The following is a 15,453-nucleotide window of genomic DNA, read 5'->3' as shown; positions in this document are numbered from 1 at the left end:
TATAAGTCACAAACACCTCTAACTAGGACATTAACTTCCCTCAATGATCGATTGATTATTATGGATTGTCACTCAATTTGAATAAATTAACATAGATTTATGGTTCAACATTGTGTTTTAATAAAATATAGAATCACATCAAACCACAAACAACTACAAGCATAAACTCCATTAAAACGCCATTAATGGCATGAATTCTAGTTAATAGTTTAAATAAATAATGATAGTAATATGTTTTTGGATTCTCTTACTTCGCTTGAACATCTAAAACAAATGTATAAGCTAATCAATTCATAAATATCATTTTTATAGGTTACAGTTCCATAACTCATAAACCTATTTTCATAGATAAAGGTATATATGACTTAAAGATATGCACGTTATTTTAACCGTCAGCAAAAATCATATAGTCATATTAATTATTTTATTTTCTAATATATTTAATTAGTTATATTATTTTACAAAACAGAGCGTCGTTTGGGCATTTCCATTCGGTTTTACATTTTTCGGTTTTTATATAAAGAAAAACCATATATAACATAAAAAACGAAACCTTGGTTTCTCAAAACAACTCAACGTGGTAGGTGTGCTGATTTTGGTATTTATCTAACCCTATAAACATGTTACAGTTTTGACTTTTTATTTTAATTTAATAATAAGGGTCTGTTTTGTTTCTTGTGTAAGGCTAATATATGCTTGTAACGATTATGTTTGCCGTCGCTCATATAACTTGGTAGTATTTGATAATATCGTCATGTCACGCCTTACATTATTTTGAGCTTTGTGTATATATAATATTATGTTAAAGTATAATATTATTTGAATTATACCATCAATTAATTTGTGCATTACCTTTTTGTCAACTAAAATCAAATATTTCAAAAATAAGATTAATTTTTTTGGTAAATTATAGAAGAACACAAAGCCAAACATACATTTTCTAGTCTTACTACTAAAATACAACTTTTATCCCAAACAAAACATGAACCGTCCATCAACATATGTTTTATAAGCATCGTTCCATCAACGCCAAGCTACAACCTACATTTGATGACGTTAAGTCATTAACCACTAATGCGGTAATGCCACATCATCCACATCATTGGTGGAGCTAATAGGGGACGGGTGGGTATTGAGCATCCCCTCCCCACAACCAATTCATATCTATTAACTGGACTGCAACTCCAAAATTAGTTAAAGCTCACTATAACTAAATTTCACCATCCAAAGCGTACTTTATTCTAAAATAGATATCTTTTAAACCCTTATTTAAAAATCTTTGACCAACATTTGTCATATCACTTAAATAAAATTTATTATCATGATTTTACCAAAATTTTGAATAAGTTTTATAGGTAAAAATAAATTGTCTCTTTTAAAAAGAAGAATAATGTATGGCTTTTTTTAATGAAAATGCATGCGCTGATTTGAAAAATAAAATAAATAAATTCTAAATGTTACATTGTGATTGTATTTTTATTAATAAGAAAGCAACAGAAAATAGAAAGGGAGAACACTGAGTTCTAAAAAAAAAAAAAAAGAATATTCACGCCCAGTGGGACTCGAACCCACAATCGCCTGATTAGAAGTCAGACGCCTTATCCATTAGGCCATGGGCGCCTTGTTGGTGACGCCAAAGTGACAAAACTGTAGGCATTGGATGTAATTCTTGTAAATCAACTTTTACGTAATTGTCATTATAAACGAAGGCGATAACAATAGATCGACGAACCTTGTTTGTCTAAAAAATAGACAATTACACCATACTTATTAGCGATGAGAAATCCAGTATCCGGCATAATCAACCAATATTCACTTTGTGCAGAACCAAATCCAGTGAAACTCAACGAGTGTTGTACGTTGTTTATATCATCCTGAAAAATCATTGAATATCGTCCCCAATTTTCTAATAACTCGTTGTATAAGTCTGAGCAGATTTGACGCCAATAATTTTGACTATACCCGAGGGAGACAGCTATTGCCCGAAATCCACAATTTCCATCTCCCTCCACATCTTCAATGTTTGTAACGTATGGATGAAATTCATTTGGAATTTCACTCATAAGTGAATTTGAATAAAATGTTGAAGGTTGTTCAAACGAAAATGTATTGTGCCTCTCTGGTTCCTGGTTTAAATCAAACTGATTAGACCCAATTATTTCAAGGAGGGGAATCTCGTACCTGTTTGTTTTGTATGTCGCATCCATCAACATGACATGTGGGAATGTACGCCACATCTCCAATGATCTTTGGTGAGCAAAAAACAAATCTTGAAGCTCGTTAGTTGACTTATCGGCACGACTGTAGTAGATATAGTCATTCTCAGCCAAGAAAGACATAACAACTTGCATTTGAGTTTTGCCACTATTCTCCTTCATCCTAAATTTTTGGCGTGCATTATATATAGTTGGAAGAATAGATAAATTTCCTATATTTTCCTTCTTTAATGTAGATAATATATCTTTTGGTTTCACATTTTTTCTTATGAAATCTTCCACTAATTGGGTTTCATCTACAGAAAGACGCCTTGGATATGGGTGGCCTTCTAAATATAAGGCGGGCTCGTGATTATGCATTTCACATATGGCTTTTAATGACCAACAATTATCTTTTGATGAATATTTGCCTTTTAGTGCAAATGGACAATTAATTTTTTTGGTACCGGTATTTTTAGTGGATGTTTTTTTACTTTTGTATGTATCGCTGCGATCACATTGAAAAACAATATTTGAGTTAGCAGTGGATCTTTTTATTACAATAACGTAACCAAGTCCACGCCCCGTATTTTGCACCCAGTCTATTAGTTGCTGACGAGAATTAAATACCTAAAAAAAATTTATTAGATACAAGTAAACTTATTGATTAATAACAATATTAATAAATCTAAAACTTTATACCATTCTAGTTTCAAATTCTGATGTGTCACTGATGAAGTAAGTATTTTCATTATCGTCATCTTGAGATGCATTGTTTGTATGAATATCATTAGCCTAATCAATACATACAAATATAAATATGTGATATATAAAAACATAAATATATGAATAATAATACACGAACATACCTCGTAATTTAACTCATCAAACGATGGCAAATATTCTGGCCAACTCATTTTCTTTTACTTAGCCTATCGTTTTTCAAACTATCGTACAATGAAAATGAAGTTTGGGACACATTCATTTATAGTGAAACTTTAGGCATGAAAAGGAATACTATATAAATTATAGGGTAAGTTAAAGGACCATAAATGTAAATATAGTTATATTATTTTGATTTGATCGTAGTGATATTCATTTACACCGCACTAAAATAAAGATAAGGTATTTGTTGTAAATATATGGCAAGTTAAAGGACCATAAATGTAAGTATAGTTATATTATTATGATTTGATCATAGTGGTATTCATTTACACCGCACTAAAATAAAGATAAGGTATTTATTGTAAATGTATGGCAAGTTAAAGGACCATAAATGTAAGTATAGTTATATTATTATGATTTGATCGTAGTGGTATTCATTTACACCGCACTAAAATAAAGATATGGTATTTATTGTAAATGTATGGCAAGTTAAAGGACCATAAATGTAAGTATAATTATATTATTATGATTTGATCGTAGTGGTATTCATTTACACCGCACTAAAATAAAGATAGACTATTTATTGTAAATGTAAGGTAAGTTAAAGGACCATAAATGTAAGTATAGTTATATTATTATGATTTGATCGTATTGGTATTCATTTACACCGCACTAAAATAAAGATAGGGTATTTATTGTAAATGTATGGCAAGTTAAAGGACCGTAAGTATAATTATATTATTATGATTTGATCGTAATGGTATTCATTTACACCGGACTAAAATAAAGATAGGGTATTTATTGTAAATGTATGACAAGTTAAAGGACCATAAATGTAAGTATAGTTATATTATATTGATTTGATTGTAGTGGTATTCATTTACACGACACTAAAATAAAGATAGAGTATTTATTGTAAATGTAAGGTAAGTTAAAGGACCATAAATGTAAATATAGTTATTAGTTTTGGCTAATACAAAATGGAATGATGTGGTCAATTGCACAGTGACGAAGATAAATGGAAGGGGTGGGGAGTGTTCTTATGGACAAACCCTTTGAAATTATTTCCCTTAATTTTTCAGCGTTTTTAGAAAGTTATAAGTTTAACCGTTAAAATTTTAAGTTTACATGTAGGAAAACTGTCAGAAAAGTCTCAAATTATCGTGTTTTTACAAATAATCATTGTTTTTTCTTTTAACAGGAAATGACATATTTTGACCAATTTCCGCCAAGCACCCTTATCGTAATCGGTTCGAGACCGTCAAACGATTAATCGCCGATTAATCGGCCGCCAATGCCGATTTTTGCAACACTGATTAATATATATTAAATTGAAATATATATATATATATATATATATATATATATATATATTGAAATATTAATATATATTAAATTAAAGTAATAAGGGTTGAAAGTACTTTATAAAAAAGGATATAAATTGAAAATAAGTTTTAACTAGAAGGGGTGAAGATGTAAAAATTATTTAATACACATTTGAAAAAGTTATTGTTTCGATTTATCCGAAATGTGAGAATAATGACGTCCGTCCAATCAATTAGGGTTATTTAAAATAAGTCAAAGTGGTATCGACCTTTAATCGGGTGTGTTTTAACGACACCCGTCCATGGGCTTCTTTTCATTTTTCCCTAAAGTTAAACCTAAATTAAACATTCATCCTCTTTACAAATGACGACTGAAGTCTTCTTCCCACCACCATCATTATTTCTTCTTCAATCCAGCACCAACCCTAGCCACCTCCCTCATCTCCGGCATTTTGAGCTCTTATGTTTGCTGCTACTGAAGCTTCGATTTGAGTAAATTTTTTATTGAAAATGTGTTCCGATCTTTCTCCACCGCCCCTCTGTGTGAAATCCTCCCGTACTTCAAGTTCTTCCGCCTCACAGAGCTTCGATTTCTGTTAATGGGTTTTGTCCCGATTTTGATTCCCATGAGAAGACATGTAAGCACGTAAATTATCTAATCCCCAATTACTCAAATCAAATCAAATCACAAGAATTTAACAGATCCTGTTTCTTCTTCCCCTATTAAGTGTTGTGTTTTCTTAAAGTGCAGACAAGAGATTTTGATCTGGATTCGTTAAAGAGCAGCTTACCAAAAGCTGTTTCTTCAGTGGAATGGGCCAATTCTGAAGAAAAAAGAAAGGTGTATGTACATTACACATCTGGTTTAGGTCGGGCTTATGTTGTTTCCATGGGCTCACGATTTCCCGATTTCAATTTATGGGTGTTGTTCCGATTTTGATTCCGGCTACTGGCCTAAATATCATCTCGAGTTAGCTATAGGTTTGAATGGAATTGCACCATCAACATTAATGGGTTTCACTCATCCGACGAAGCTACAATCGTCACCTCCAACCAACCCCCAACCCTAGCTCCACGATCTCCATCTAACCTCCACCTCCTCCACCACTAACCCTTTCCGGTGACTTAAGCTCCTCCATCATTAACCCTTAAATTCCACTTCTTCGGCTTAGATCTCGTCGGCGAGCAGTGTCGGAGGAGCAAGATCTTGCTTGAGGTTGTAGAGATCGGTGGCGGAGGAGCATATAGTGCTTGAGATTATAGAGATCAACAGAGGAGCCACGAAATCGATATGTGTTTTTGTTTTCTTATTTTAATCGATCTGTGTAATCAATCTATTACAAATTAGTTATTGTTGTAATCGATCTGTTATTATCAGTTCTTGTTGTACTCGATCTTGAGGAGCCACCAAAACTGATTTCAGTTTCACAAAGATGGTTTTTGTTTACGTGGGTAAAAACAATGAAGGCGACAAGAAGTTTAAAAAATTAAAATATATTGTTATTTATCTAGGTGGATTATCTGAAGTTGCTCACAAACTAGAAAGATAAACTAATTATAAATGCCACACTTAACCTGTTAAATTTGAGCAAAATGGTTTAATTAATAGGTCAAAAAGGAGTTTAGTGATCTAGTGCGCAAGAAAAAAAAAATTAATGACCAAATCGAAAAAATGACAAAACTTTAATGTGTTATAGTGACATTTTTCCTAAATAAAACCAACCGCCATCCTAACATAAACAAATACTCTTGCAAACAATTTTCAATCACTTTCGTGAGTGGAAAATCAAAAATGACTTTATTTCATTTGTTGGCATCTGATCATAAATTCATAATTACGGCAACTATAACATTGACACAACAAATAGCATTAAAATGGTGATTTCTTAACTCTATTTTCCTTTCAGCTCTCGCCATATATAAAAAAAGAACATCGAATTATCATTTAAAAAAAAAAACACGCCCAGTGGGACTTGAACCCACAATCGCCTGATTAGAAGTCAGACGCCTTATCCATTAGGCCATGGGCGCCATTTTCGTTCTTAAATACGGTATATACATATAATAATATTTTTGGTTACCGAAGTATTGTTTTTTAACTCATCAATAAAAACCAAAAAAAAGAAAAAAAAAAAGAGAGAGATTTTGTTTGTTCTTTCACTTCCATATAATACTTTTAGGCACCGAAGTATTGTTTTTTTGACAAAATTGCAAAAATAGTCCCTATGGTTGTCAAAATTATGTGGATTTGGTTCAAAAAAGTTTGGTGATGCATAATTGGTCCAATTTCGGACTTTTTTAGTGATTCTGGTCCCTATCCACTTAAAAAGACATATATGCCCATATAATTTACATTTTCTATTTTTTTAATTGCTGAAATACATAAATTAATTTGATTTTTTTTAACTTAAAACAAAAATAAATAAATAAAAGAAAATAACCCAAACCCCTCCCATATAAGCCCCTTCATTACCAGCTCCGCCTCCACCACTGGTGAATGGAACCACCACCGCCAAACACCATTCTTCCCGGAGTTCCCTCGAGCTTATTCTCCTTCTCTCTCTTTTCTCGTATACATTGTTTCCCCATCTCTTTAAATTTCTTTTTCCCCAACATAGCTTTTTATCTTCTTCAGCTTCTCACCAGAAATCTCTCAAATCAACCACCTTTCTTTATTGGAAGATTGATCATTCACCGGAGTACAACCCTCATTCACATACTCTAAGTCTATTGGAACCCTAGAATGATTCTGATTTGTTCGACTAACATCGTCAAACTGTTTTGCCATTGCAAGTCTAACCTTTGTGCGTCGCCGTCGAAACCCTAGATGTCATCTATCAACGAATGGGGAAGGCTTTGCTGTCATTTCTACATCCAGCGGAACAGCCAGATCTACACTCAACCACTGGATCGCCGTCATCTTCGCCTCCTTATACCCCGATCTGAAACCACCGGGCCTCTTCTCATTGTCAAAACTAAGGTAACGGAGTTGTGGATCTTGTTGTGGATCTTATTTTAAGGTGTTGTGGGGTGTGATTTAAGGGGAATGGGTGGTCCGGTAGGTGGTGGATCAACAGGTCGTTATTCAACAGGTGGTGGTCGGATAGTTGGAGGTCCGACAGTTGGCCGTTCGGCAGTCGGAGGTCCGACATGTGGTGCTCCAGCAGTGGTAGTGTGATGGTGTTTTTAGAGAGAGAGAAGAGAGAGAGAGAGAGAGAGAGAGAGAGAGAGTAAAGTGAGCTTTTTCTTTTTCTTTTTAAATAAAAATAATAAGAAATTAAATAAAAACTAAAAAAATAATTATATAAGGGCAAATTCGTCTTTTCAAATTGGGTGTGGACCAAAACCACACAGAAATGTTAATCATAAGGACCAAAACCAAACAAATTATCAAATTTTGGACCAGTTAGTTATGCACCACCAAACTTTTTTAGACCAAATCTACATAATTTTGACAACCACAGGGACCATTTTTGTAATTTTGTCTTGTTTTTTACTCATCAATAACGTATGGGATTTTTTTTCTCCAAAAAAAGAAAAGAGATTTTGTTTGTTCTTTCACTTCCATACAAGCTCTCATAGGGTATTTGGCAAAACTTAAAAAATAAGCTTTTGATTTATTACCGGTTTCACGCTGTATAAGTCAAAAAGAATGTTTGGGTAAAAGTTTTTTAAAAAATAGCTTATATCTATTTGGAACCTCCAATAAATCATTTTTTGATAAGTCACTTACTTCTTACTTATCAAAAACACTTTATTTCACCATTCAAAAAAATTGACAAATATACACCTTAACCTAAACTTACATCGACACAAACATACGCTATAAGTTAATAAGCTTAAAGCGTTTTGACATCGGATAAACTTAACCAAACATTTTTTTAAAAACTTCGTTTTAATACTGCTATAAGTTAAAAAGTTAAAAGTTATTTTACATAAGCTTTGCCAAACACCCTCTCATTATCTTTTTTACTCACGCCATCGACATCGACATGACATCCATATATATCGAGGCGCCAAATAAAGTTATTCTGAAATGATTTAATCCTGTCAAAATAATTTATCTAGCAAAGATGAGAGCGGAAGACATAACAAAAGTAGGATATCACTATTGGCAAAGATTCTAGGAAGTTTTATCTTAACGTTATAACTAGAAAACCGAAACCCCCAAACCACCAAGGCACCAAACCTGAAATTCATATCCATATACAAGTATCCAAAATTGATTTCTCTTATTTGCCTCCTAACATAACTTCTAACCAACTTCTCAAATCAATCTATAAAAAATTGAAGACAAATACAACAAATAAATGATTCAACAATTTTATGTCACCCAAAGTCCCATATAATGATTTTTTTTTTATAGATTAAACCTAAAGGAAGGAGGAGGTTACATACATTATATTTTTCAAACATATAATAGCATAAAAATTAAATATAAAAACAAAACTGAAGCTCTTTTTATTCTGTTCTTGATGAAGCTATTGAGATATAAAGGTAAATGAATAATCGTTGTATCTTTATCTTGTAAAACCAAACCAAAATTTGTCCCACACCGGAACATTTATAAATATAACATACAAGTTTCCAAAAAACTGAAAAACAATATCACGTCATGCGAACGATGTACCCAAACCAAAAGTCCAAAACCCAAATTTTTAATCTTCTAGCTCGATGATTTTAACAACAGAAGCATCTCCAACCTTTTGGCAAACCACAACCCGATCATGTGACTTAATCACTCCAGACGTTTTCCCAAAATCCAATGCAACCTTCAGAACCGATTCATTTGTCGCACTATTGGATTCAGCCTGTATCAAAATAATTTACAACTTTAGTAATAATAATTCCATTTTATTATGTAAAAAAAAATAAAAATAAACAAACTTACGGGATGCCGGGGATCAGCAAGCATGGGGAAAAGACCTCTGACAATAAGCGACTGCCTTGCCTCAAATGCCCCACTGAAACTCCACTTCAACTGATTACTTTTTAGCCGAGGAATCACAACTGATAAAACCGGCATTGTTGGTCGATACTTTGCAATCAATCTGTGCATTTTTTTTAACATCATTCATTACGTTTAAATCAATAAAAATAATACTGGAATATGAATTTATGTAATTATATTATGGAATATACCTTGCAGCTCTTCCGGAAGAAGTGAAGCAAATAATAACAGATGCTTTCACTTTAATGGCTGCACGAACCGCAGATGAAGCAATTGCTTCCAAGTGAGTCATTGGTTCTCCAACATATTTCACTGTTTTCTTGAAATATAAATCTTGGTTGAAAACCTTTTCTGCCTGCAATGCAAGTCATAAGTTATATATATATAAATAAGTCCAATGTGTTATAATAATGAATTAATGAGTAACGTAATGAGATGTTTGTTATGTTACCTCTGCACAAATTTTACCAACAGTGGATATTGTCTCAACAGGGTATAACCCACGCAGTGTCTCCGCACCAAGGAGAATTGCGTCACTTCCTGAAAAGATTCTCATCGTTTATTATTTATTTATAAGGATTAAGATTTTTTTTATTTAAAAAAAAAAAAAAAAGGAAAAGAAACTAACCATCTAGAACAGCATTAGCAACATCTGTTGCCTCAGCCCGAGTAGGTCTTAAATTGTCAGTCATGCTATCCACAACACGAGTAACCACAGCAGGTTTTCCAGCCATGTTGCACTTGTAAAGAGCAGTCTTCTGAAATAAAAACACCTGCAAACGCAAAATGTATGTTTCCTCACGTTAAGCCCTTGCATAATTTACAATTACAAAAACAGTCCCTGTGCTTTCATAATTTCAATGTGTTTAGTCCAAAACTGAAACCTTTTCCATTTTAGGTCATTACTCATTACAAGCTTTCATGTTGATTTTGGTTTCTACTCTAGAGCATTAAATCTAACTACACAGTGGTTAAGTTTTTTACATTAAGTAACAGATACTATAAAGTTATGATAATAACATAAAGCGTAAAATAAAAATCGCCTAAATAACAAATTTGGTCCTTGGGGTATACTTTTTTCCAGGTTTGGTCCAAGGGCAAAATGGTCATTTAAAAAAAAAATAGCTGAGTACTTAGATTTAATGATCCAAGAACCAAAATTGACATGAAACCTTGAAATAAGGATCAAAGCTGAAAAAAGTTTCAATTTTAGGCTTAACAAAGTAAAAATCAGGGACCATTTTAGTAGTTTATTATACTTTTTACAAAATTAAAATGGTTAGCTTGAAAAACTTACCTTCTCTGGTGGAAGATCAATGCCAAGATTTCCACGAGAAAGGATAATACCATCTGCCTCTTGTAAGATCTCATCAAAGTGAGTTAGACCCTGTAAACAAAATGAAGATATTGATGGATCTAAACTCAAAATACATAAAAAAAAAGTTAAAAATCATATGAATGAAAGACAACTAATCACCTCTATATTTTCAATTTTTGCAAATATTTGAGTTTGACTGAGATCACCAAGCTTGGAAAGATATTCGCGTGCCTGCAGTTAGTTGTAAACCAAAGGGTCAAAACTCTTGGCATAACTAGATAAACATAAAGTAGTAGAATGTAATAACAAAAACAAGGGCATATTTGTAAAAGAACACTTACTTCACGAACATCTTGTGCATGGCGTGTGTATGACAATGAGAGAAAGTCAATCTTGTTTGGAACCCCCCAAGCGCTAATGTTCTGAAATAGGAGACAAAAATCATCATAAAAACAATTCAATCAATAAAAAATGTTGCTTTTTAATGGATAACTATACTTTAAAAATCATCATACAAATCAAAGCTAACCTCTTTATCTTTTTCAGTGAGAGTAGGCAGATCAATATGAATTTGAGAAGCATGGAGAGTGAACAATGCCCCTGCTAGAGTAGCAGTGTTCTTGATCTTGCAATCAACATCATCCCCTTGCACTTTATCAACCTGATCACATCCAGTCATGAACAAATTATACTTGGTTTTCTAAACATAATTTATGCTTTTCTCTAATAAAGAGACATGCAACATCTTTCTAAAATACATGAGAGTAAAAAAAGAATGTCTTACCTCTAGCCAAACAGAGGTTGTTTCACTTCCAGTGAACAAGTATTGACCAATAAAAATGGTGTCTCCCTTCTTCACAGCCTGCAAAGAGCACATAAACAGTGTTAAAGGCAATATGTGTAAAATGTAAATGATGACATGGAAAGGGTGTTCTCACCTTAGCTAGTCCATTGAAGTTGATTGGTAGTACTTGAGAAGAAGCTTCTTGACCTTTATCAGGGGTCAAGATAACATTATCATCCTGCTGAAGGGAAATGGACTTCTCACTCTTATTAACCACCTGCATCTCAGCCCCAACTGTATCGAGCATTACCTGGAAGTAAAAGAAATTATTTAAGTTCTTAAACAAACTTTGATTATGTTGTAGTTATTCATATAAAGATGATTAAGATTAACTGAAGTAGGTTAAAGGGATAGAAATGGGAACATACTGCACAAAGCTTCTTAGTGCTCTTGATAGCAGTCTTTAGATTATCCAAAGTTTCTTGGTGATAAGCACAGTCTCCCCATGAAAAATCAAATCTAGCAACTGCCACATGAACATCAAACAAACCACAAAAGAGGTTATGACATTTAACATCACACCAAATGGTCAGTATATAGATTTAACTCGTTCTTAAGTAAAAGTAGCTGTAATTACTTTTGGAACCAAAAGCATTAATAACTCTCCAGCTTCAAATTGAAACGAATTGCAGGTTTATCAGAAAGCAAAAACAAAAGCTACATAGAAAGCATACTGGAAATTGAACAAATCTTGTGGCGTAAATTTTGAACAAAAGTCATAATCATATATATTCTGGCGTTTGAAAAATACAAGGTTTAACATCGCTATACGAGCACAACGAATTTTCAAGTCAGCAACACTAACAATAATCGTATTATACAAGCGATTGAAAAAACGTTTTGACATCACATGCATTAAATGGCTCGTACTTGACATCATTATACGAGCATAACTGCATAACAAATCGTCGATGATCGAATTCAAATCAATACCACACACGTAAACACTGAAAAAATAATAATAACGACATACCAGACATGCCAGCTTTGAGGCAGCCAGAGATAACATCCACAGATCGTGAGCGAGGACCTAAAGTTCCAACGATTTTGGTCATCGCGGGGAAGAAAGACTGCAAATACGTAAAACAAAAACGCGAATTCCTTCAGAAAAATCTTAGATCGGAAATAGGCAAAAGAACATATGCATATATATCACGTATGATTACATGTGTAAATACTAAAATTAAAGAAAAAACGGATCCATGAATTGAAATTACTGAACTTACAGCTTTAGAAGGCTCGAGGATGGATGCCATTCTGATAGGTTCTTCGAGAAGCAAGTGATTGGAATGCATTTTGACTGATTAACGTCAAGAAATCTCAGAAGTCGAAATCGAAAGAGAGTTTACAGAGCGAAGAGCGATGGGAGTGTGGAGAGGAGAATGTAGCGTGAATCAGGTGGAGGGGTTTGGTAGAAGGAAGAGGAATATGCCGAGTTCCGAGTTTTATTTTCAAACACATGAAACTAGGAGAACCCGGTTTTCTACCAAACCCGCCACCCGGTTTCGTCTTCCCCAAGCTACTTTTGTTTTAATTCCAAATTCGAATATATAATATAGACTTTTTCTAGATACTAGACTAAATTACACTAATGGTCCCTGTGGTTTGACAGATCGGACAAGTTGAATCTAAGTTTGTTTTTTCTTAACTGAAACGGAAACCAACGGTGCATTTTATAAAAAAAGGGCAAATTTTTGGTACGGTATGGTTTTTTTTTTCAATAATTGTAAATAACCAAACCGTACGAATTTAATATACTAAATAATTATATATATAATATTTATTAGAGGATATTGAATATAAAGTTGGTAGGTATATAAAATTAGATTTAGAACTATCAAAACTATATTTTGTTTAAAAAAAAAAAAATTAGCATTTCCTTGATCTTCTCTTTTGCGGGTTTTATAAGTCTATCATCTTCCTTTTTTATTGATTATCTTCATCGGGTTTTAAATGCATATTTAACAGTGATGAATGCCCAAAAAAAATACTTAACATTGTTACTGTTCTTCATCCGCTATTTTCCATATATCATAAAATCATATTCGGACCAAATTAATAAGCGTAACTATCATATGAAGTCGACGCAGGTTACTATTTTGATATCCGTTTTTGTTTTAGGATCCATTCAACTTGTTATATTTTATTGTTTATTATATTGCTACGATTAATTAATAGTCTTTGAACTTTTAAAACCACAAAAATATCAATTCCATGGAGTAGAAGACCGTACAACAAAACCAAACGAAATCCACATGGTAAAAAAATGCAACCACGACCGCAATAAACCGCACCACATAAAATAAATGCATAAGCAAACCACTACATTAACCGCATTATTCGGTTTCTAAAATTTAATAACCGTATTTGCGGTTAGGGCTTCGGTTTTGGCCAATAATTATACCAAAACGCACCGTGCTCATCCTTACAGTTTAATCCATGGGATGTTAAATCTAACGTATGATATGTTAAGCTTTCTTAAATCACCGTTTTTTATCATTTTTTTTTGTTTTCTTATTTATATCCTTTTGTCCTTTAATCACTACAACAAATTTTTGTAAACTGAACAAAGAAGAAATGAAGAAACTTTCATTCTCATTATGGTCTAAAATGAATTTGAGACAAAATACATCATAACTACTATCTTCCACTTACCTAATGTCATGTTTGATATGTGTCTGGTCAGACATTTTTTGCTGGCTCGGTCAGTTGAAGTTGTTTGGTAAACCTTATGACTTGGAAATTGAAGTCTGACCCAGTAAGAAAGAATGAATTGGCTGACTGAGAAAGGAAGACGTCGTATTTCACTTGTTCCCTTGCCCAAATCCTCCTCTTTCAGTGCCCCCATCTCGTTTCTTCTCCTATTTCGACACCTTCTGTTCTTCTCATCAGGTCATATTCCACTTCTGCCTCTTCTCATCAGGTACGTTGTTTTACTTCTGATTTTTCTAAAGTTCAGATGATTGCATTCAGGTGACTTCTTCTTCTTTAAAAAAAATTCAACTGACTCACATTCAATTGACTTCTTCTTCTTTCAGCGTTTTTTCCTGCTGGGATTTTTCTTTATTGAGTTATTTTCATCAGCAGGTATGTAGAACTCTTGTTTCGCCAACTACTCTTTCGATTCGTCTCATATTGCAATATGCACGCACATGTTCACATTAATTAATTTATTCTTCTTTCTGTGTTTTTCCTACTAGGGTCTTCCTCTATTGTGTTATCATTACTAGATGTATGTAGAGCTATTGCTTTTGACCCCCTGATGCATATGGATTTCTTTTATTTTTAATCTTCCAAATGTATTGTTTGTTGAAATGCATACCATGTGTTTCATTGATTGGTCAATGAAACCAATGCACCAAATAAAATATGTATGTGTTTTGAGTGCTTAAATATCTTTGAGTTTTGTTGAAATACATACCATGTGGACTTCTATTCATTTTGTTGTACTTCAAATTCTACTTCTCCTTTTGTTATACATATAATATAGACAATTATGTATATTATATGTGTTGGTGAAGCTCTATGTAACTATATATTATAGATAAATATATATAATGTATGTTGGACCTTTGCTGCTGCTGTTGCATTTTTTATGTATGTGTTTGGTTTGAAATCAAGTGTTTGATTAGATGTACAATCAAGCAATAAGGTAAAATTGTCATTTTTCATCAGTCGGTACATTTAGTCAGATGTACAATCAAAGAACATGGTTTCTTACTCAGTCAGGATTTCTTACCCAAACAGACCTTTCCCTTAGGAATTGGTTTGATTAGATGTACAATCAAGCAATCAGGGGAATCCACCGCTATCCTCATACACCTTGCCAGGGTAGAAGACCCAGCTGACTTGCGGCTCAAAGCGTCCGCAACCACATTCGCTTTACCAGGGTGGTAAAGGGTCTCACAATCATAGTCCTTGACTACATCCAGCCA

General features: G+C 33.2%; 2 protein-coding genes, 1 long non-coding RNA gene and 2 other non-coding genes across 5 annotated transcripts; 1 reads left to right on the top strand and 4 right to left on the bottom strand.

The window, feature by feature from the left end:
• Positions 1-1,547: 1,547 nt before the first annotated feature.
• Positions 1,548-1,620, bottom strand: TRNAR-UCU (transfer RNA arginine (anticodon UCU)). The gene has a single exon. It is a non-coding gene; the product is annotated as a tRNA-Arg (tRNA).
• Positions 1,621-1,697: 77 nt separating this feature from the next.
• Positions 1,698-3,112, bottom strand: LOC145117281 (uncharacterized). The gene is made up of 3 exons (XM_079053589.1): positions 3,065-3,112; positions 2,898-2,990; positions 1,698-2,825 (listed from the first exon to the last, which is right to left on the bottom strand). Exons 1-3 carry the CDS (start codon positions 3,110-3,112, stop codon positions 1,698-1,700), a joined length of 1,269 nt encoding a protein of 422 aa, XP_078909715.1.
• Positions 3,113-4,694: 1,582 nt separating this feature from the next.
• On the top strand, positions 4,695-5,837 carry LOC145151674 (uncharacterized). The gene is made up of 2 exons (XR_013732241.1): positions 4,695-5,043; positions 5,157-5,837. It is a non-coding gene; the product is annotated as an uncharacterized LOC145151674 (long non-coding RNA).
• Positions 5,838-6,363: 526 nt separating this feature from the next.
• Positions 6,364-6,436, bottom strand: TRNAR-UCU (transfer RNA arginine (anticodon UCU)). The gene has a single exon. It is a non-coding gene; the product is annotated as a tRNA-Arg (tRNA).
• A 2,407-nt stretch (positions 6,437-8,843) lies between these two features.
• On the bottom strand, positions 8,844-13,014 carry LOC145151658 (pyruvate kinase 2, cytosolic-like). The gene is made up of 14 exons (XM_079075360.1): positions 12,745-13,014; positions 12,492-12,588; positions 11,887-11,984; positions 11,613-11,768; positions 11,459-11,536; positions 11,204-11,335; positions 11,016-11,096; positions 10,834-10,905; positions 10,654-10,743; positions 9,985-10,129; positions 9,808-9,896; positions 9,548-9,711; positions 9,297-9,456; positions 8,844-9,216 (listed from the first exon to the last, which is right to left on the bottom strand). The coding sequence occupies exons 1-14, from the start codon at positions 12,811-12,813 to the stop codon at positions 9,064-9,066; spliced, it is 1,584 nt and encodes a 527-aa protein (XP_078931486.1). The 5' UTR covers positions 12,814-13,014; the 3' UTR covers positions 8,844-9,063.
• Between the last annotated feature and the right edge of the window lie 2,439 nt (positions 13,015-15,453).

This window comes from Lactuca virosa, chromosome 1 (assembly GCF_052849685.1).
Source record: "Lactuca virosa cultivar CGN04683 chromosome 1, Lactuca_virosa_CGN04683_v6, whole genome shotgun sequence".
NCBI lineage: Eukaryota > Viridiplantae > Streptophyta > Magnoliopsida > Asterales > Asteraceae > Lactuca > Lactuca virosa.
This window is presented reverse-complemented; position numbering and strand designations above follow the sequence as displayed.